At 34.9% G+C, this 21,588-nt stretch overlaps 1 protein-coding gene across 1 annotated transcript in view; it reads right to left on the bottom strand.

The window, feature by feature from the left end:
- Positions 1-53: 53 nt before the first annotated feature.
- The window catches only part of kif5ab (kinesin family member 5A, b), a 28,073-nt gene continuing 6,538 nt past the window's right edge, over positions 54-21,588 (bottom strand). Inside the window, 29 exon segments of the mRNA XM_048198701.1 lie at positions 54-1,564; positions 2,985-3,099; positions 3,171-3,198; positions 3,289-3,347; positions 3,433-3,595; positions 5,164-5,380; positions 5,565-5,669; positions 6,985-7,056; positions 7,363-7,423; positions 7,509-7,610; positions 7,702-7,808; positions 7,884-7,933; positions 8,163-8,280; positions 8,395-8,583; positions 10,419-10,565; positions 10,894-10,947; positions 10,949-11,101; positions 11,357-11,425; positions 11,572-11,744; positions 13,018-13,166; positions 13,246-13,394; positions 13,499-13,603; positions 15,317-15,441; positions 15,892-15,979; positions 16,914-16,969; positions 19,610-19,658; positions 19,759-19,863; positions 20,016-20,089; positions 20,270-20,357. Coding sequence (XP_048054658.1) covers positions 3,012-3,099; positions 3,171-3,198; positions 3,289-3,347; positions 3,433-3,595; positions 5,164-5,380; positions 5,565-5,669; positions 6,985-7,056; positions 7,363-7,423; positions 7,509-7,610; positions 7,702-7,808; positions 7,884-7,933; positions 8,163-8,280; positions 8,395-8,583; positions 10,419-10,565; positions 10,894-10,947; positions 10,949-11,101; positions 11,357-11,425; positions 11,572-11,744; positions 13,018-13,166; positions 13,246-13,394; positions 13,499-13,603; positions 15,317-15,441; positions 15,892-15,979; positions 16,914-16,969; positions 19,610-19,658; positions 19,759-19,863; positions 20,016-20,089; positions 20,270-20,357 — 2,943 coding nt within the window. The 3' untranslated portion in view covers positions 54-1,564; positions 2,985-3,011.

Genomic DNA, 21,588 nt, shown 5'->3' with positions numbered 1-21,588 from the left:
GCCAGTAAAGAGCCTTTATTTTTCAGAGTGTAGATTCAGAAAACACTGACGTCCATCAACTGGATTCTCTTTATTGAAATGTCTTTAATGGAAAGTTCTGCTACAGGCCCGTTTGTCCATCATGCATGACAAAAACCAAACACAAAAAGGCAAATTATAACACAAATCCTCCAGTCCTTCATACAGATCTTCACCACACATGTGCCATTATTCACATTTAGTAAGATGATGCACAGAATCTCTTTAAAACTAGTTAAGAAACCGCATGAGATCTTAAATAACGGTATTTTTTAAGGTTAGAAACGCCCACATGTATTAAATCTTTATGAATGCGTTATCTAATCAACCTATTCCTGCTCACGAGTTACTGTACGAGCCTCAGTGAACGGTGCGGAATGACTGAAATCACTTACCAAAAATATATATTCTTCTCATAACCTGACTCGCTTATCCTGACTGACAGATCAAGATGTGGACAGGTCAAAGGTCAGACCATACACACACACACACACACACACTAGTATCTGATCAGAGTTCACACTAACTGATGTGACGTGTCTGATCACGTGTGTGTGTGTGTGTGTGTGTGTGTGTGTGTGTTTCTCACACATCTGAATTTATAAAATGTCAAGATTTCTCAACTCCATTTATGATGTATAAAATCCTGATTCTAGGAACAATCTGATCTACTGAGTAGAATTCTTAATATTTTTAATCTTTTATTATCGAATGTCTCTTATGGAAGCTTGTTTCTGCCACAAATGACAAAAATGAAGAAGGTAATTGCAGCTTTTTCTCAGAAATGTGAGAGAAACTCGAAACTGCGAGAGAAACAGTCGCTATTACCTTTTTATATTTTATTCTGTGGCAGAAAGGAGCTTCAGTTCTCTGTAGAGTTTGTTATTACAGGTAATAATAAAGTTATTTTCTTTATCCAACGATACTGATAACATAAATAATGCATACAAATCGCAACAAAAGCTACTCTGTCCTTTAAATATGAGTATAAAAATAGTTACAGCTACAGAAAAATAGCTACAGAATTTGATCATAACACACTAATGTAGACGATTCTGCATCACAGACGGATTCTGGGTCGTTCCCAGGAAACACATTTATATCAGATCAGATTAGAATATCTGCTAATTTGCATGTCCTCATTTATCACTGAATTTTGCATTTTAATTCTGCATTTTCTCTAGTAATAATGATTCCAGTGATGCTACTGGAAAAGATGAATGACTGTTGGTACTAATATGTAGAAAGCCATTGAAAACCCACATTAGATGTTGAATTAAAGTGTTTTCTGAGAGCGACCCGTCTGCTGATGACCGCTCCACCTCCTTCATCTCACGCTTTTTGCAGCAGAAGCTCTTCATCTCTGGACTACATGCAGCCCGAGCGCTTCTGTCAGAGTTTAAAAGCTGAATTTGATGTTATGTGACGGATTCGAGTGAGCTGACGGTTCATATTCATCACTGGAACTGCAGGCAACATGCACAAATATATATATATATATATATATGTATATATATACAGAGGAGAATTCAGAAGTACAGGTCGCCTGGAGAGAAACAAAAACAACACGGTAAATATTACTTATCATATTTAATCACATTTTTAGTCATTTAATTAATTATTTCTAAATTATATTTATAATATAACAAATATTTAATATCGTGATTTAAATATATTTATTGTATTATCATATTTTATTAATATAATAAATTATATTTTAATTATATACATAATGTAATATATGTTGATATTATTAAATCTATTCAGTGTATTATAATGATATTTAATAACACTTAAAATATAAATAAATTATAAATATATTTTTTTATAAATTTATTAAAATATATGATAATACATTAAATATATTTAATAACATATTATAATAAATATATTATAAAATATTATTAAAGCTTTTGTACTTTGTTTTTTGTAACTTAATACTTTTTTGTATTTTTATTATTTATAAAACTACAATATTAATATTATACTTATTTATAATGTAATACATATATTAATATATTATTAAATGTTTAATGTATTGTAATATTTAATACGTTATATTATTCATAAATATAATACATTTTAAATATAATTTCATAATTTATTAAATGACTAAAAATATTAAATGTGTTAAGTAATGTATTAAATATATGTAATAATAATAATTGAATAAATTATAAATCATAATTATATTTATAATGTAATATATATATATATATATATATATATATATATATATATATATATATATATATATATATATTGAATATTTAATGTATTATATAGTTTTTAGTAATTTAATAAAATATTTTTTAATATACAAATACATATTAATACAGGTATATAGTATATAAATAAAAAAAACATGGTATATAGACAAAAGGACAGTGTTGTAAGTAATACATTAAATATTTTTAATAACATATATTATAATAAATATATTATTAATTCATTTTTGTAATTTTATAAATAATTAAATTACTAAAAATATTAAATGTTTTTGTAATTGAATAAATATTAATACATCACAATATTTAATAATATAATTATTTATAATGTAATATATATTTATATATAATAATATATTTAATGTTTTATATTTATATTTTATAATATAACAGTTATATTATAAAATATAGTAGATATATTAAATTGAATTTCATAATTTATTAAATTAAATAAAATGTATTATGTCATATTTAATAATATTTTAATAATTTAATAAATTATTTATACAATTTAATAAGTAATAAATAGTAAGTAATAAACTTTAGTAAACTAAACATAAGTAGTAAACTATTTCTTAATATACAAATACTGTTCATTTGAAACAATAACAGCAATACCATGTTTTTTGGGGTTTTTTGTAAATGAAAATACCATGGTATTACCAGAAAAACAGGACAGTACTGCTATTTGATTGACCAGAGCTGGTCCAGTTCTGCAGTAGTTCTGGGTCAGTTCACCTGTTAGTGTCGCTGTACCGCTGGTGTTTAGCTGGCGGCGGGCAGCTCTTGACCAGTGTGTTTGTGCTGGAGGTCACCTGACCGCTCATCAGTGACGGACGCAGAGCGACACACACTGCAAACATCATCAGAGGCAGTTATTACAGTCACAGTATGAGCTTGACAGTCACACACCTGCATGCTTACCTGTTATCATTCACATCTCTGCCATTTCCTGTTGAAATAAGTATGAATATGTATTACTATACTGATAATAAGAACAAAAAATAATGATAGAAGTTTTGATGGCGTGAAGCGTCTTCACCGTTGGTGGCGTTGAGTTTGTGTGTGGAGTTCAGGTGTGTGTTGTCCGCTGACGGCGTCCTGTTCACATGAGGAACACACACATGACTGACATCAGCGCTAGTAAAAACACAGTCAGACGTGATCCATAAACTCTGTTACTCACTCGCTGCTCGCGCTGGACTCGGCTCTGGATGAAGATACTTTGGGTTTTTCACTGGCGCTGTTGAACATCACATTGCTGAATGTGATTGGCTCATCTCTGCTGCGAATGAACATGTGATTGACAGGTAAGGAGGCGGGGTAATGTCCTGGACGAATCGGTTTGGCTGAGGGAAAAAAATACAATTATAACTGTAATAATATTATAATATTTATATTTATTTAACATATTATACACGTTATTAAACATTTAATGCATTACTTATCTGTTAAATAATATCTTTTGTAATTTTATTTATAACATTTTAAAATTTAGTAATATTATATTTAAAACATTTATAATATAAATGTTATTAACTATATTTAATGCATTATCATATTTTTAGTAATTTAATACATTTATAAAATTGTATAATATTATATTTAAAATATAAATGTTATTAAATATATTTAAAGTATTATCATATTTAATAATATTTTTAGTAATGTAATAATTTATACAATCATAATATATTTATAATATATATTTATAATAAAATGTTAAATATATATAATGTATTACTTATAATTTTAAAATTTAGTTATATTTATTCACATTTAATAATATTTTTTAGAAATTTAATAAATTATTTATACAATTGTATAATATTATTGTAACGAGGCGGGACATGAGGTGAGATCCATGTGCACGCTTTATTAGACAGTGTTCGTAGCAACAGCAGACGGGTATGGCAGAGAGCAGACAGAATCGTAGTCGGAGAACAGGCAATAGGTCAGGGCGGGCAGATAACAATCAAAAGTCCAAGACAGAGCAAATAGTCCAAAGGGCAGGCAGCAGAGAATCGTGCACGGGAACAAACAGGCTCAACAACAGGTAGGCAAACAAACTAACCAACGCTCAGAAATGCAACCGTAGTATACAAGACCTCGCAATGAGTGTGAGGATGTGAATGGCTTAAATAGTCCAGGTAATGTGCTGCAGCTGGGTGAGGGTGATTGGTGATTGGTGGAGTGAGTGCAGGTGATTGCCTGGGAGGATTCTGGGAAATGTAGTCCGGGAATGACTGGAACTGTGACGATTATATTTAGAATATAACATTTATTTATCATATAAATGTTATTAAATATATTTAATGTATTGTCATATTTAATAATATTTTTAGTATTTATTGTAGTAAAATGAAATATATTTATGAAATATATTTATTACTTATTATATATTTAGTAATTTAATTTTTTTAAATATTTAATATTATAACTATATTTATAATATGTATATATTATTAAATATATTTAATGTATTATAATTATAACAGTTTATAATAGTAATTTAATACATTACCTTTTTATTTTTAAATTTTAATATTTATTATAATTTTTTTCATGGTTTGAGGAATCATCAATATATCAGTAACATTATATATCATGATACAGTTCATTTGTGCTGAAATTTAACAAAAATTGTAAATATATTATCATGTGATAATGGCTATTTTTGGCTTATACAGTGAATAAAATTGAATAAAATATTATTATCATATTATTCTACTCCAGTATGATCCCTCTTTAGAACTGAATGTGCACTAATAAGGCTAATTCAGTGAATAAAGTACTTCACAAATGAACAATCTCAGACGCTGCTTGAGATTAATTTGGTTTATCTGCCCAGAAGAGACTAATGGCCGGCCACCAACCCAGAAATAGCCATGCAGTGCATCTTGGGAGTTGGACTGACCGATAAGAGCAGCATGAGGCCGTCGGAACGGGTTTCTGGCCCTCATGACGTCTTTGATGCGCTCTACTTCCTGTTGGTAGCGGCGCCGGTCCTTCATGGCTCCTTCTTTAGCCTCGGTCAGCGCGTCCTCCAGCGCCCGAACCCGCTCGGCCGTCGAGCGCAGACGCTTCTCCAGCTTCGGAAGCTCGCAGCGCAAATCTGCGTTATCACGAACCAGCTGAGCGAGAGAGAAGCACAATCAAACAAAACACAATCCTGCAGTGGAAGCAGTTATATTCACTATGTCTCTCACATCCTTCAGTAAATGAGGCTATTATAATACAATTAATAACGAGAAAACAAGATGTAAAAAATGTAACTGTAGTCAAGGTGAAGAACAAGAGTTAACATATTTAACTAACCTGTTTGTGAACTTTTGTAAGCTGTTCCAGGTTGTTCTCGAGAAAGGAGATCTTCTGTTTCTGTGTTGAACACCCTCCGCTCTCATCCGGCTCCAGCTCAGAGCTCTGAAACACACACACAAATACAGCTTCATATAAAACACATTCAGAAACACCATCGACTGTTCGAATCCAACGCGGTTTTGTGACATCTGGTGGTTTAGAGGTAAATAAAATCAAACGCACCTTTCATTATTATATATTACAGTATTTTTAAAACATGCTTCACAAACTCTAAAAAATGCTGGGTTGAAAATGGACAAACCCATCGAATGAGATGTTTTGACCCAGCGATTGGGATGTTTTAACCCAGCGAAAGGGATGTTTTAATCCGGCGAATGGGATGTTTTAATCTGGCGAATGGGATGTTTTAACACGGCGAATGGGATGTTTTAACCCAGCGAAAGGGATGTTTTAACCCAGCGAATGGGATGTTTTAACCCTGCGAAAGGGATGTTTTAACCCAGCGGATGGGATGTTTTAACCCAGCGGATGGGATGTTTTAACCCAGCGGATGGGATGTTTTAACCCGGCGAATGGGATGTTTTAATCCGGCGAATGGGATGTTTTAATCCGGCGAATGGGATGTTTTAACACGGCGAATGGGATGTTTTTACCCAGCGAATGGGATGTTTTAACCCTGCGAAAGGGATGTTTTAACCCAGCGGATGGGATGTTTTAACCCAGCAATTGGGATGTTTTAACCCAGCGAATGGGATGTTTTTACCCAGCGAATGGGATGTTTTAACCCAGCGGATGGGATGTTTTAACCCAGCGGATGGGATGTTTTAACCCAGCGATTGGGATGTTTTAACCCAGCGAATGGGATGTTTTATCCCAGCGAATGGGATGTTTTATCCCAGCGAATGGGATGTTTTAACCCTGCGAAAGGGATGTTTTAACCCAGCGAATGGGAAGTTTTAACCCTGCGAAAGGGATGTTTTAACCCAGCGGATGGGATGTTTTAACCCAGCGAATGGGATGTTTTTACCCAGTGAATGGGATGTTTTTACTCAGCGAATGGGATGTTTTAACCCAGCGAATGGGATGTTTTAACCCAGCGAATGGGATGTTTTAACCCAGTGATTGGGATGTTTTAACCCAGCATTTTTTAGTGTAATGTTATAGTTAATGCATTAACTAATGTGACCTTATGGAGCCCCTAAAGGGACATGGCGATGGAAAAATTATATTTCAATGCTTTTTCCTTCATGTCCCTTTAGGGGCTCCATAAAAACTACATTTTTTGTGTGCTAAAATCAGCCATAATTTAATGTTTCATGACATTTTCCAGCAGCTCAGCATGTTTTCATCGTTCCTCGAGCTCTTTAATCTCAGATGATTCATGAGTCTCTCGTGTTTCAGGTGTGGACGAACGCACCCGTTTAACTCGAGCCGTGAGGTCCTGAACGAAAAGCTTCCTCAAATTGTGGAGCGTCTGCAGTTCACGAGCCTTTAAAGAGAAACTGTGTGTCAAACATGTCATTATATTTCATATTCTTGTAAGAAACAGTGCTTTTAAACTTTCTATTCATCAAAGAACCCTGAAAAATAAAATGTATCACGGTTTCCACAAAAATATGAACTGTTTTCAACATTGATAATAATCATAAATGTTTCTTGAGCATCAAATCATCATATCAGAATGATTTCTGAAGGATCATGTGACACTGAAGACTGGAGTAATGATGCTGAAAATTCAGCTTTGATAAATTACACTTTACTATATATTCACATAGTCACAAGGGCAGATACTCACAACGGTCTCCTCCAAACCCTTCATGTCCTGCTTGGTTTGCTCCTGTCGTTCATGAAGATATCTGCAGACACAATCCCTCAGCATCAGCTACAGCAGTGTTTATGAACGTGTCCTCATGATTTCAGTCTTTCTCACTGGAGTCTCACCTGAGCTCCTCCAGCTGTCTGGATTTCTCGTGTTCGCGTTTCTTCAGAACGCTGAACTCGACGCTCATCTGCTCCAGCTGCAGCTTCAGCCTCTGATTATCACTGAACACAAACACACAAACACACGGTTACACGCGTGACGGCGCTCACAGACGGACAGCCAATCATTGAGAGGGTTGGAGACGCGTCTGACTCTTTGAGCTCGTCGATGATCTTCTGTTTGTGGTTGATGTCGTCGCGCAGACGGCCCAGCTGCTTGTGCTGCGGCTCGCGGTGAACGTCTGCTTTCTGCTCCGCTTTCTGAGACCCAAAAATATAAATGAACGTCCTCACAGCAGCAACAGATCGCCCACACCAGCAATAAATCAAAACTACCTTCATGTTTCCAGACTCGTCAGTGTCCAGTGGATTGTCCTGACCGCTGTCTGCAAACATACAGACAACAACTTTACAATCTGAATTATATATAACATTATAATATAACATAAATATATATATACATATATAATAATATATATACATATGATGACTATCTCTAAGACAGACACCCATTATCTAGTGGTTTAGATGACAATAAAAGTCACCTTTAGCCTCCTGTTGTACCTTACATACCATGGTATTACTAGGGTACATTTTTGATGATAGTGTGTGTACCTGCGGTCTGTAGTTTAGCGAGTTCTTCACTCAGACAGTCATAGTTTTCTTCCAGTTGTCTTTTCTTGAGTTCCACATTCTGCATGTATTCAGTCAGAGAGCGGATCTTCGCTTCATGCTGGAACACACACACACACACACACACACACACACACAGAGACTTTGGCATCTGAACTGTTTGCATCTGAACATGCATGTGTGTGTGTGTGTGTGTGTGTGTGTGTGTCCTGACCTGTGATATGAGCAGCTGACAGGACGACAGCTCTCGGCCGGTCTCCTCCATCTTGCGGTGACAGTCGGACTGTAACGCCTCCAGCTGTCTGCAGCGCTTCACCACCGACTTCAGCTCCGACTTGACTTTGCTCACATACACTCGCACCACGGCGTATTCCTCCTCCAACACACCCGACAGGTCACACGGCTGCCGGAGACACTATCACATTTACTTTATACTTTCCAATAACTTTTGTTTTATTAAAGAATAAGTTCACAGAGAGATTAAAATTTAAAATTTAAATCTGTCATTATTCACTGATAATGTTCCCTTCAAATCTTATTCATAAATAAACCAGCAGCATTCTGATCATTCAAAATCACTTTTCAGAAGTGGATGACTGTTATGGTGCTTTAATAATATTTTATGGTGCTTTTTTTATATTGACAGACATAGAAAATATCCAGCTAACAGGGAATGTTCTCAGAAGGTTCTGGCAACGTTCTCTCAATGTTATGAACATACATTCTTCCAGTAATGTTAATAGAACGTTCATTTAAATGTTCTCAAAACATTAGCACAAAAACATTATTTATACATCGTTCATGGAATGTTTTTCTGAAACGTTTCAGTCGGATGTTTGTCTGACATTTTTTAAATGTTTCTACGTGTTTCAGACCATTCAGAGAATGTTCAAAAGTAACGTTCAAAAGTAACTTTCAAAAATAACGTTCAAAAGTAACATTCAAAACATTCAAAAGTAGCATTCTAAAGTAACATTCAAAAGTAACAATCAAGTAATGTTCAAAAGTAGCATTCAAAAGTAACATTCAAAAGTAACAATAAAGTAACATTCAAAAGTAACGTTCAAAACATTCAAAAGTAACGTTCAAAACATTCAAAAGTAACGTTCAAAACATTCAAAAGTAACGTTCAAAAGTAACATTCAAAGGTAACTTTCAAAAATAACGTTCAAAACGTTCAAAACATTCAAAAGTAACATTCAAAAGTAGCGTTCTAAAGTAACATTCAAAAGTAACAATCAAGTAATGTTCAAAAGTAACATTCAAAAGTAACATTCAAAAGTAACGTTCATAAGTAACAATCAAGTAACGTTCAAAAGTAGTGTTCAAAAGTAACGTTCAAAAGTGACATTCAAAAGTAACGTTCAAAAGTAGCGTTTTAAAGTAACATTCAAAAGTGACGTTCAAAAGTAACAAGTATCGTTCAAAAGTAACAATCAAGTAACGTTCAAAAGTAACATTCAAAAGTAACAATAAAGTAACATTCAAAAGTAACGTTCAAAAGTAGCGTTCTAAAGTATCGTTCAAAAGTAACGTTCAAAAGTAACAATAAAGTAACGTTCTAAAGTAACATTCAAAAGTAACGTTCAAAAGTAACAATAAAGTATCGTTCAAAAGTAACAATCAAGTAACGTTCAAAAGTAACATTCAAAAGTAACGTTCAAAAGTAACAATAAAGTATCGTTCAAAAGTAACGTTCAAAAGTAACAATAAAGTATCGTTCAAAAGTAATGTTCAAAAGTAATGTTCAAAAGTAACAATAAAGTATTGTTCAAAAGTAACGTTCAAAAGTAATGTTCAAAAGTAACAATAAAGTATTGTTCAAAAGTAACGTTCAAAAGTAACGTTCAAAAGTAACAATAAAGTAACATTCAAAAGTAACGTTCAAAAGTAGCGTTCTAAAGTAACATTCAAAAGTAACGTTCAAAAGTAACAATAAAGTATCGTTCAAAAGTAATGTTCAAAAGTAATGTTCAAAAGTAACAATAAAGTATCGTTCAAAAGTGACGTTCAAAAGTAGCGTTCAAAAGTAACGTTCAAAAGTAATGTTCAAAAGTAACAATAAAGTATTGTTCAAAAGTAACGTTCAGTAATGTAATTGCTTTGTAATTGATTCCTTTTGTTAAAATTCCAGATTTTTTAATTCTGATTTTACTTGTCACTTTTTTCTTTTTAGTCATTTTATATGATTTTTATATGGCTTCAGAAAACCTCATGCGTTCACACACACTCACTCACCAGTCTGAGGTCACCGTTTCCCAGTATGAAGCTGAAGTCGTTTAGATCCTTCATGAGGGTGTTTAACACCTCAGTGATGCGTTTCCTCTGCTGGCCGCTCACTTCCTGTAGCCGGGAAAACTCCGCCTCCAAACACATGAGATCCGACTGAGAGGAAGACAGAGAAGAATTACATCTGAAATGAGCAGCGTGATTAAATATTCACTGTGTGTGTGTGTGTGTGTGTTGGATCACTGGCGATATAATTACAAGCTCAAGGATGGCAGTTACGGCTAACATTACAGCTGATGTTTATATTGTACTATAAATCAGACTTTTACTGCTCAATTAATACTATGCAACAAAGCAGCAAGTATAAAATCATTAGACAACAGAACTGCAGTGCGCTGGTGTGGACACTAATACAGTTATGCTTATAGTCATCTGTATAGTTGTTGTTGTGAACGGCTGTTAAGAGATGCAGTGTTTGCCGTACGGTTTTGTGCGCCAGCTCCTCGGTCAGTCGTCTGTTGTGAAGGCTCTTGTCTTCAGGCCTCCTGACTCTTCTGGTCGTAGTTCAGAGCGAGTTCCTCCAGCGCCTGCAGAACCTCCTTCACTTCGGCCTTCGCGCTGTCGCTCTCCGTCTGCAGACGACTCAACTCGCTCGTCACACGCTCACTGTCTCCACGCGACGACGCCAGCAGCTACACACACACACACCGATTTTACACAACAAGACTGAACTCAAATCATCCTCTATGCTGAAGTAGTTTGTCTCAAAGCTTGTCAACTGTTCTGCTGCAGACTCAAAAGTATGTACTTTTTCTTCAGTAAAACAGAGCGTAGTATGAGCAGGTGAATTAAGACGCAGCAGTAGTCAGTCAGTAGAATGTCTGTCGAGGAGCATCAAAATAAAGCACTACCACATTATGCTTTTTGGAATTCAGCAAATGTTTTACCTCTTCTTGATCCAGCATTTGCTCCTTCAGTTTTTCCACCAGCTGACACTGTAAATTAATCTCATCATCCTGTCAGAGAGAGAGAAAGTCAATCAGAAAGCCAATTTTTCCGTGCATCGACTACAGGCTGTTTGTGAATGTGTGTGTGTGTGTGTGTGTGTGTGTGAGTGTGTGTGTGTGTGTGTGTGTGTGTGTGTGAGTGTGTGCGCTCGCACCTTGTCATCCAGTTGTTTGTAGAGTTTGCGTATCTCTTCCTCATATTTGTGCTGGTTTTCCTCTGGGATCGGCACACACACACTCGGACTCTGATTGTCTAAAGCTGCGTCTTCACTGACATCAGATTCCACAGGAATCACGGCCATCAGATCCAGTGGAGCCACAGATTCACCTACACCATCATTTACTGTTACTATAGTACAATTATAATTTAGTCGAATTACCTTGGTTTTACTACAGTTTTACTTCAGTAACCCTTACACTGCTTACTTCTAATGTGGAAGTACCATGGTACTTTTTAGTGGTCTAAAAACCATAGTATTACCATGGCAGATGCCCATTACTCTGGTGGTACATACTATTGTACTTTGATAACGCTCTAGCGCCACCAACTGTTTATGCAAATAACTTTTGAACTGTAAGAAACAAAATTATTTTTTCCTCTGATTCCTTGGCTCAAGACGATTCGATTGGACCCTGTGATGCCATTTTCTGCCATTTTGAACTTACTTTTTTCGACCTCCTCCAAGGCCGTTGCTCAGATTTTTATGAAAATTGAACCAGATCACCTTCAGATCAAAGTTGTGGAATTCAAGTAGATTTTCTCAAACCATTTTCAAAAAACGCGTGAAAGAATTTTACGTAGCGCTTGCGAAAATAGACACAAGGCTCAATCTCCTCAACGCTTTATCAAACTTGGTCCATGTCCTAACAAGCATGACGTTACATGCTGTGTTCCTGTGCAGCGCCACCTACTGACTGGAGATACGAAAATGCGTATATTTTTGCTTAGAACTTCTGAACGGTTTGTCCAAAAATCATAATAGTGGTCGCGTTAGTTCCGGGGCGTCAAATCAAGTCGACTTAATTTTTGGCCCATATCGGCCATTTTAGACATCAGCCATTTTGAAATTTGTAGTAAAATGCTGTACAATGCTGTATATAAACATATTGTTACGAAACTCGGTATGAGTCATCAGCACGATGCCCTGAATGAGTCTGAGAAGTTTCGGACCAGCACCACCTAGTGGTAAAAAAAAAAAAATACTTACATGCTTATAACTTTAGATGTGGCTGACTTATTTTCACGGGAGTCATCTCCTTGGATTCCTGAATCCTTGCCGAGTCCAACGATACCAAACATGCTAGGTTTCGCCTTATGGTTAGTGCAACGTTGTGATTTAGCGTTTAAACAACATTCGCGAATATCTTCGAAACCGCTTAGTCCGATCGAGACGAAACCAACGTAGGAAAATCGTAAATATAGGTCGCTGACTAAACGCTAATGACCAAATGTCAAAATTTTGATAGTAAATGGCAAGGAAATGCACTCAAAGTCAGGTGTGGGTAATTTTTTATGTGTTCATACATATGTCTATAACTCCTAAACGAAATTAGATATTTTCGCCAAATTTGACACTTATGTATGGGGTGTATGTTCTCACCGTTACGCCAGTGGTTAAGCTCCGCCTCCAGTCTCTGGATGTTCTCTTTCAGGTTCTTGTTCTTCTCCTTCTCCTTCTCGTATTTCCTCTTCCACTGCTCCGCCGTCAGCTCCAGGTTCACAGACGCCGTGTTCTTTATGGTCTTTGCGCTGAGAGAGATTGAGTGTGTGAGTGTGTGTGATGTATTTGCGAGCATGGCTTCGGTTCTGTGTGTGTTTGCTGTGTTACCGTTGCCCGAACATCAGGGTGGATTTGGTCTCGGCGTCATTGAAGGCTGAAGGTGAGCAGCAGATGAACATGGTGGTTCTGCAGTTTCCGCCCAGAGAGTCCTGCAGGATCCGCGTCATCTTACTGTCCCGGTACGGCACGTGGGTCTTCTGCAGGACAGAGAGAACTTACTGAGTTTAACCTTTGGTTCTGAATGGGTTGAGGCAGTCTGGCCGTGGCTTTAGTTTCATATGCAGATGCCGCTGTGACTCACGGTGCCTTCGGCCAGAGCTGATATAACGTTTCCCAGCGCCGACAGAGACTTGTTGATGTTCTTGGCTTCATCCAGAACGGCTCCCTCCGCACCTGTCTTACTCACCTGACCAACACACAGAAAAGATTTTTTTTCTTCAAGAAATTAATACTTTTATTCATCAAGGATGCATTAAATTGATCAAAAGTGACAGTAAAGTCATTTATAGTGTTCTATTTCAAGTAAATGCTGTTCTTTTGAACTTTTTGTTCATCAAAGAATCCTGAAAAATAAAATGTATGACAGTTTCCTCAAAAATATGAACTGTTTTCAGCATTGATAATAATCATAAATGTTTCTTGAGCAGCAAATCATCATATTAGAATGATTTCTGAAGGATCATGTGACACTGAAGACTGGAGTAATGATGCTGAAAATTCAGCTTTGATCACAGGAATAAATTACACTTTACTGTATATTCACATAGAAAACAGCTGATTTACATTGTAAAAATATTTCATAATTTTTACTGTATTTTTGATCAAATAAATGCAGCTTTGATGAGCAGAAGAGACTCTTTTGTATATTGGTTGTGTGTATATATACAGTACAGTCCAAAAGTTTGGAACCACTAAGATTTTTAATGTTTTAAAAGAAGTATCTTCTGCTCACCTAGCCTGCATTTATTTGATTAAAAATACAAACAAAACAGTAATATTGTGAAATATTATTACAATTTAAAACAGCTGTTTTCTATGTCAATATACAGTAAAGTGTCATTTATTCCTGTGATCAAAGCTGAATTTTCAGCATCATTACTTCAGTCTTCAGTGTCACATGATCCTTCAGAAATCATTCTAATATGATGATTTGATGCTCAAGAAACATTTATGATTATTATCAATGTTGAAAACAGTTATTTACATTTTTATTTCATGATGCTATGATGAATAGAAAGTTCAAAAGAACAGCTTTTGTCTGAAATCTAAATCTTTTGTAGCATTAAACACTACCGTTCAAAAGTTTGGGGTCAGTCAGAATTTAAATTTTATTTTTGGGGGATAGAAATAAAATTAATCAATACTTTTATTCATCAAGGATGAGTTAAACTGATCAAAAGTTACAGTAAAGACAATTATAATGTTAGAAAATATTCTATTTTAAATAAATGCTGTTCTTTTGAACTTTCTATTCATCGAAGAATTTTGAAAAAAAAATTGTACACAACCGTTTTCAACATTGATAATAATAATAAATGTTTCTTGAGCATCACATCATCATATTAGATTGATTTCTGAAGGATCATGTGACACTGAAGACTGGAGTAATGATGCTGAAAATTCAGCTTTGATCACAGGAATAAATTACACTTTAATGTATATTGTACATAGAAAACAGCCGTTTTAAATTGGAATAATATTTCACAATATTACTGTTTTTGTTTGTATTTTTAATCAAATAAATGCAGGCTTGGTGAGCAGAAGATACTTCTTTTAAAACATTAAAAATTCTTACTGACCCCAAACTTTTGGACTGTACTGTATATATATATATATAATTATTAGAATGAATTTGAATAAGAGGGCAGGATACACTAGAATAAATTAAAGGTTATAAATCAAATAATATTTCAGTCTTTCTACTTCAAAATTTCATGTTTAATTCAATGTTACTTTTTGCTTCTTTTATTTCTACACAACTTGAATTTGATATGTTTGTCATGTGAGATTAATGGGATGTTTTTCTCCAGTAACGTTTGTGACATTAATGAGATCTCTGTGTGATCTGCAGGTGGACACGCTCCTGTGAGGCTGAAGATGTCAGAAACACTCAAAGCACCTTCTCGCTCCCGGCCAGATCCACCAGGTAGAGTTTTCCGCAGAGCTTCTGCTCCGTCTCCACGTGCTCCTGTTTGATGCTGATGAGGAATATGCTGTGACTCCTGGAGCTGTGTTCGTTCATATCTGACACACGACATCACAGCAGACAGATCAGCACCACAGGTTACGTTACATTCTATCGTTCTTCAAACATTATAGGAATGTTACTTTTGAATGTTGTCTGAACATTCTGAAACTAGAAGTTACATTTAAAAAATGTTAATTGTTTCATTTAAAAAACACTCCAAGAACAATGTATAAGTAACGTTTTGAGAACATTATTAAAGACCAGATAACTTTGAACAAATGTTCTATTAATGTTACTGGAAGAATGTTTGTTCATAACTTTAAGACAACCTTGCCAGAACCCTTATAGTGCGTTCGTAACCATCTTTACTTCATTTACATTTATGCATTTGGAAGATGCTTTTATCCAAAGCGACTTGCGTTGCACTGAAGGTATTGAAATCGAATCGAACCCATGACCCACAATGCCTCTGTAATGAACAGTATTTCGGGGTTAGAGACACTAACTTGTAACAGCGACGTGACGGTTCGCTTTTCCCTCGTCAATAACATCCATCACTTCATCCGGGCTGGAAACAAAACGTTCAGTACAGCCCTGTACACACACACACACACACACACACACACACACACACACACACACATATGATTTTATGAAATGATGATACAATAATATATAATACAATATTATGATACTTTACACTGTAAAAAAAAACCAAAAAAAAAAAAACATAAAAATGGATAATGCAGAAAATTACCAGGACATTTCCCAGTAATTTTATGGACATTTCCATTAACCCTAAAACACAGTGCAATGTTTAAAATTCAAAATACAGGTAAAACACCTGTAAAAATAAATATGGATAATTCTATTAAATTAATACAGTACAGTGTGCCATATTTTTATTGATTTTAAGAGTGTATAAAATATGATATGGTTTTATGATGTTGTGCTACAATAAGATATATGCATATAATATTAAATATGATGCATCAAATATAGTGTATGATACAATAATAAATCATATAGGACCGGGGTGGGTTTAAATAAGTTTGACTTCCTCCCACTTGATTAATTATGTTGTTTATGTAAGATGAACTTACCTTGTATAAATCAAATGCTTCTATTGCTTTGCACTTCACATATTTCATATGATACGATACAATACGATATATCATTGTACATATGATATTGTATCATATATATCATATGATCTAATACAATATATAGTATTATATATAATATACCATATGAATGGGAATAATATCTATCCTACACTACACTGTGAAAAAATATCTTTTGAAGTTGTAAATAAAATCTTTAGAGATTATTAGAGCATTTCAGTTTTTTAATTCACTGTGTTACTTGCCATTTCTTTGTAACTGTGAAATTTAATTGCAATTTCTGAGTTGAAAATTGTTTCTACAACAATTTTTTGTGTGTGTATTTATCGTATTTATGCAGTTTAGTTTCAGTAAATGCTCTTTTTGGATGGGAGGGAGTTTTGAGCTCATGATGTTCAGCTCACCTTCACATAGGGAACCCGGTTCTTGTCTTCATGAACGGACAGGTTTGTCTTACTCACTGAAAGAAAGAGAGAAAGAACAAAAGAAAGGAAATAACAAAGAACAAGAACAAAAAAGAAACAAGTTTGTTCCCAAAATTAAAATTCAGCCATTCCAAATCCACGTAACTTTACTCTGAAATCAAAGAGCGTGTTTTACAAGATCACACTATTTCAGTCTTTCTACTTCAGTTGCTGTTTCTTTGTAATTAACTGTGAAATTAATTAGCATTTTCTGAGTGAAAATTGTTCCTGCACCATTTTTTTCAGTGCATTTCTTCTGTGGAACACAAACATGTTTAGGACGATGAGGATTCGTACTTTCAAGCTTAAAAAAGCATCATAAAAACAGCCTTTTCAGTCTGTTTCTCACACGAATAACTTCAGAAGACTTGAAATATACCGTGTAAGTTCTAGAATCTTCTGTTTTTATGATGCTTTTAAAGTGTTTCGTCTGTCTTCATTTATTGCATCACTCTTAGAAGAAGCTTAAAGGTCCATCAGGAGCTTCATATTTAGAACCTTCCATCATGGATCATTTTATGGATTTATTTTAATTATTATTTTTTTTAATTTTGACGAATTTTATGAATTAAACGGCTTGTAAACATGCTTTACCGCTAGAAAATTGTAAATGACTAGTTAAACATGAAAGCATTATGTGAACACATTTCTCCTTATATAAAGCCTTTTTCTAAGAGTGAGAGCATGAACGTTCTCCTAAACATCTTCTCTTGTGTTCCACAGAAGGTCTGGAGTGACAGTAAATGATGACAGAATCTTCATGTTTGGCTGAATTATTCCTTTAATGAGCACATGTAGATCCACAGCACAGACAAGCCTCGAGTTTATTATGACAGAAACAACCCTTCGAGACAGACGCGCTTCTAATCAGATTAACACACGCACACACACACACACACACACATGAGAGAGAGAAACTTCATATGAGTCGCGGCAGATATGAAAGCGCATATATGAACGTCAGATCCTTTTAATCAAATATAGATACAGCGAGACTGACGTCATCTCGCTTCGTATTTCATCTCCTCGCCGCCTGTCGATCTGTATCTGTGTTTCATTACTCGTCTCTCTCTCTCTCATGCCATCTGTCCGCAGGTATTTTCCCAGATTGCTCAGTGACTCAGCAATTACAGTGGAATACAGATGAGCAGCGTTCCTCCAATCAGAATGCAGCAGCCGTGACTAAAACGACACACATGGACGTGTGTATGCGTTCATACGGCACAAACGCTCTTATCTGACGCTCACATGCTGAAATATGAGCTGGTGTGACACTGTTCAGGATTGATCGTTTTGTAAGATTTTTTAATGTTTTGAAAGAGTCTCTTCTGCTCATCGAGGCTGCGTTTATTTGATCAAAAATACAGTAAAAATATGAAATATTTTTACAATATAAATCAGCTGTTTTCTATGTGAATATATAGTAAAGTGTAATTTATTCCTGTGATCAAAGCTGAATTTATTTGATTAAAAATACAGTAAAAATCACAAAATATTATTAGAATTTAAAACAGACATTTGCTATGTGAATATATAGTAAAGTGTAATTTATTCCTGTGATCAAAGCTGAATTTATTTAATTAAAAATACAGTAAAAATCACAAAATATTATTAGAATTTAAAACAGACGTTTGCTATGTGAATATATAGTAAAGTGTAATTTATTCCTGTGATCAAAGCTGAATTTATTTAATTAAAAATACAGTAAAAATCACAAAATATTATTAGAATTTAAAACAGACGTTTGCTATGTGAATATATAGTAAAGTGTAATTTATTCCTGTGATCAAAGCTGAATTTATTTAATTAAAAATACAGTAAAAATCACAAAATATTATTAGAATTTAAAACAGACGTTTGCTATGTGAATATATAGTAATGTGTGATTTATTCCTGTGATCAAAGCTGAATTTATTTGATTAAAAATACAGTAAAAATCACAAAATATTATTAGAATTTAAAACAGACGTTTGCTATGTGAATATATAGTAAAGTGTAATTTATTCCTGTGATCAAAGCTGAATTTATTTGATTAAAAATACAGTAAAAATCACAAAATATTATTAGAATTTAAAACAGACGTTTTCTATGTGAATATATAGTAAAGTGTAATTTATTCCTGTGATCAAAGCTGAATTTTCAGCATCATTACTTAGTCCATCGTTACCAGTCTTCAGTGTCACATGATCCTTCAGAAATTATTCTGATATGATGATTTGATGCTCAAGAAACATTTATGATTATTATCAATGTTGAAAACAGTTCATATTTTTGTGGAAACTGTGATACATTTTATTTTTCAGGATTCTTTGATGAATAAAAAGTTCAAATGAACAGCATTTATTTGAAACAGAACATTATAAATGTTTTTACTGTCACTTTTGATTAATTTAATGCATCCTTGATGAATAAAAGTATTAATTTCTTAGGTAGTGCACATAAAAACGGTTGTAAATTGTAAATGAGCACTCATTCATAAGTACATTTCATGCTCTTTTTATATCCAGTTTAAATAAATTATACCCAAAAAATAAATAATATTAATGAGTTTTAATTATAGCAAAGTCAGTTTGGCTTTGAAATGATTCTCTGGAGTCTGTATTTAGGTCGACCTGAGACAAAATATACTGACTCACCATCAAGTAGGTCACGAATCTTATCCATGTAGATTTCAAAGTAGGAAACCTTGGGAGAGAAACGAGAACAGCCGATGATGTGGAATTCTCTGAAACCTTTTAATTTCCTCACCAGAAAACAAAACAATCTGTAAATTAAGTTTTTGCACCTTAATGTGGAACTCCAGGTTTTCATCCATGATGTAAATGTGGTTGAAAATGTCTTCAGCAATCCTCGGGATAATTCCCCTCCCGTCAGGATCATGCAGTTTTCCCTAACAGAGAAAGCAGTAAGAACGCTTTCATTACATTTATTGTGTTTTATCAACGTGAACATCCTGCTAAACATCTGCTTTTGAGTTTCACAGAAGACGAAAGTCACGACACGAGTATATGATGATAAAATCATGTAGAGAAGGTGTTTTACCTCCATAGTGTAGGTTTTTCCAGATGATGTCTGTCCGTATGCAAAGATGGTGCCGTTGTAGCCGTCCAGAACATCTGTGATGAGAGAGAAACACTAAATCTACATGATGAAATCTAGTGATGATTGGACTTAACACCACAAATCAATAATTTTTATTTATAATAAATAATGTGTGCCTTAAGATAATTGGAGAATTGTTTACATATTTTTGACGACTCAATACCAATCTTTAAATCACATTCACACACACTGACCTTTAACGATCTGTTTGGCACAGCTGTTGTACACCTGCTCCTGTGTGCAGTTCGTGGGAAAGACTTTATCAAAAACATACGGCTTCCCCTGTAAGACACAAACACATTCAGATATAAACAGACTGACGTGTGCATTCATCTTCAGATGTGTCAGATTAACATCAGAGTCACCAGATGTCAGTCATTGCTATAGATTCCCTCATTGGCTGAGAGATTACACTAAACCAATGATGTGAGGTTGAGGCGGGAACATTCTGTGTTCAAGCAATGATTCAAAATGACAGATGGATGATGGATGGATAATAGATATGTTGATGGATGGATGATTGATTGATGGATGATGGATGGATGATTGATGGATGATGGATCGATGGATGATTGATGGATGGATGATGGATGGATAATAGATATGTTGATGGATGGATGGATGGATGGATGGATGGATGGATGATTGATGGATGGATGATTGATGGATGATGGATCGATGGATAGATGGATAGATGGATAGATGGATGGATATGTGGATGGATGGATGATTGATGGATGGATATGTGGATGGATGGATGATTGATGGATGGATGGATGGATGGATGGATGATTGATGGATGGATGATGGATGGATGATTGATGGATGGATGGATGGATGATGGATAGATGGATGGATATGTGGATGGATGGATGGATGGATGGATGGATAATAGATATGTTGATGGATGGATGGATGGATGGATAGATATGTTGATGGATGGATGGATGGATGGATGGATGATTGGGTGATGGATAGATGGATGGATGGATAGATATGTTGATGGATGGATGGATGATGGATGGATGGATGATTGATGGGTGATGGATAGATGGATGGATGGACAGATATGTTGATGGATGGATGGATGGATGATGGATGGATGGATGGATGGATGGATGGATGGATGATTGATGGGTGATGATAGATGGATGGATGGATGGATGATGGATGGATGGATGATGGATGATTGATGGGTGATGATAGATGGATGGATGGATGATGGATGGATGGATGATTGATGGATGATTGATGGATGATGGATAGATGGATGGATATGTGGATGGATGGATGGATGGATGAATGGATGAATGAATGGATGGATGAATGGATGTATGGATGAATGGATGGATGATTGATGGATGGATGGATGGATGATGGATGGATGGATGAATGAATGAACGGATGGATGAATGGATGTATGGATGAATGGATGAATGAATGGATGGATGAATGGATGTATGGATGAATGGATGGATGATTGATGGATGGATGGATGATGGATGGATGGATG

This window comes from Megalobrama amblycephala, linkage group LG8 (genome assembly GCF_018812025.1).
Source record: "Megalobrama amblycephala isolate DHTTF-2021 linkage group LG8, ASM1881202v1, whole genome shotgun sequence".
Lineage (NCBI taxonomy): Eukaryota > Metazoa > Chordata > Actinopteri > Cypriniformes > Xenocyprididae > Megalobrama > Megalobrama amblycephala.
Note: the sequence above shows the minus strand (reverse complement) of the source record. Positions and strands in the feature narration are given on the sequence as shown.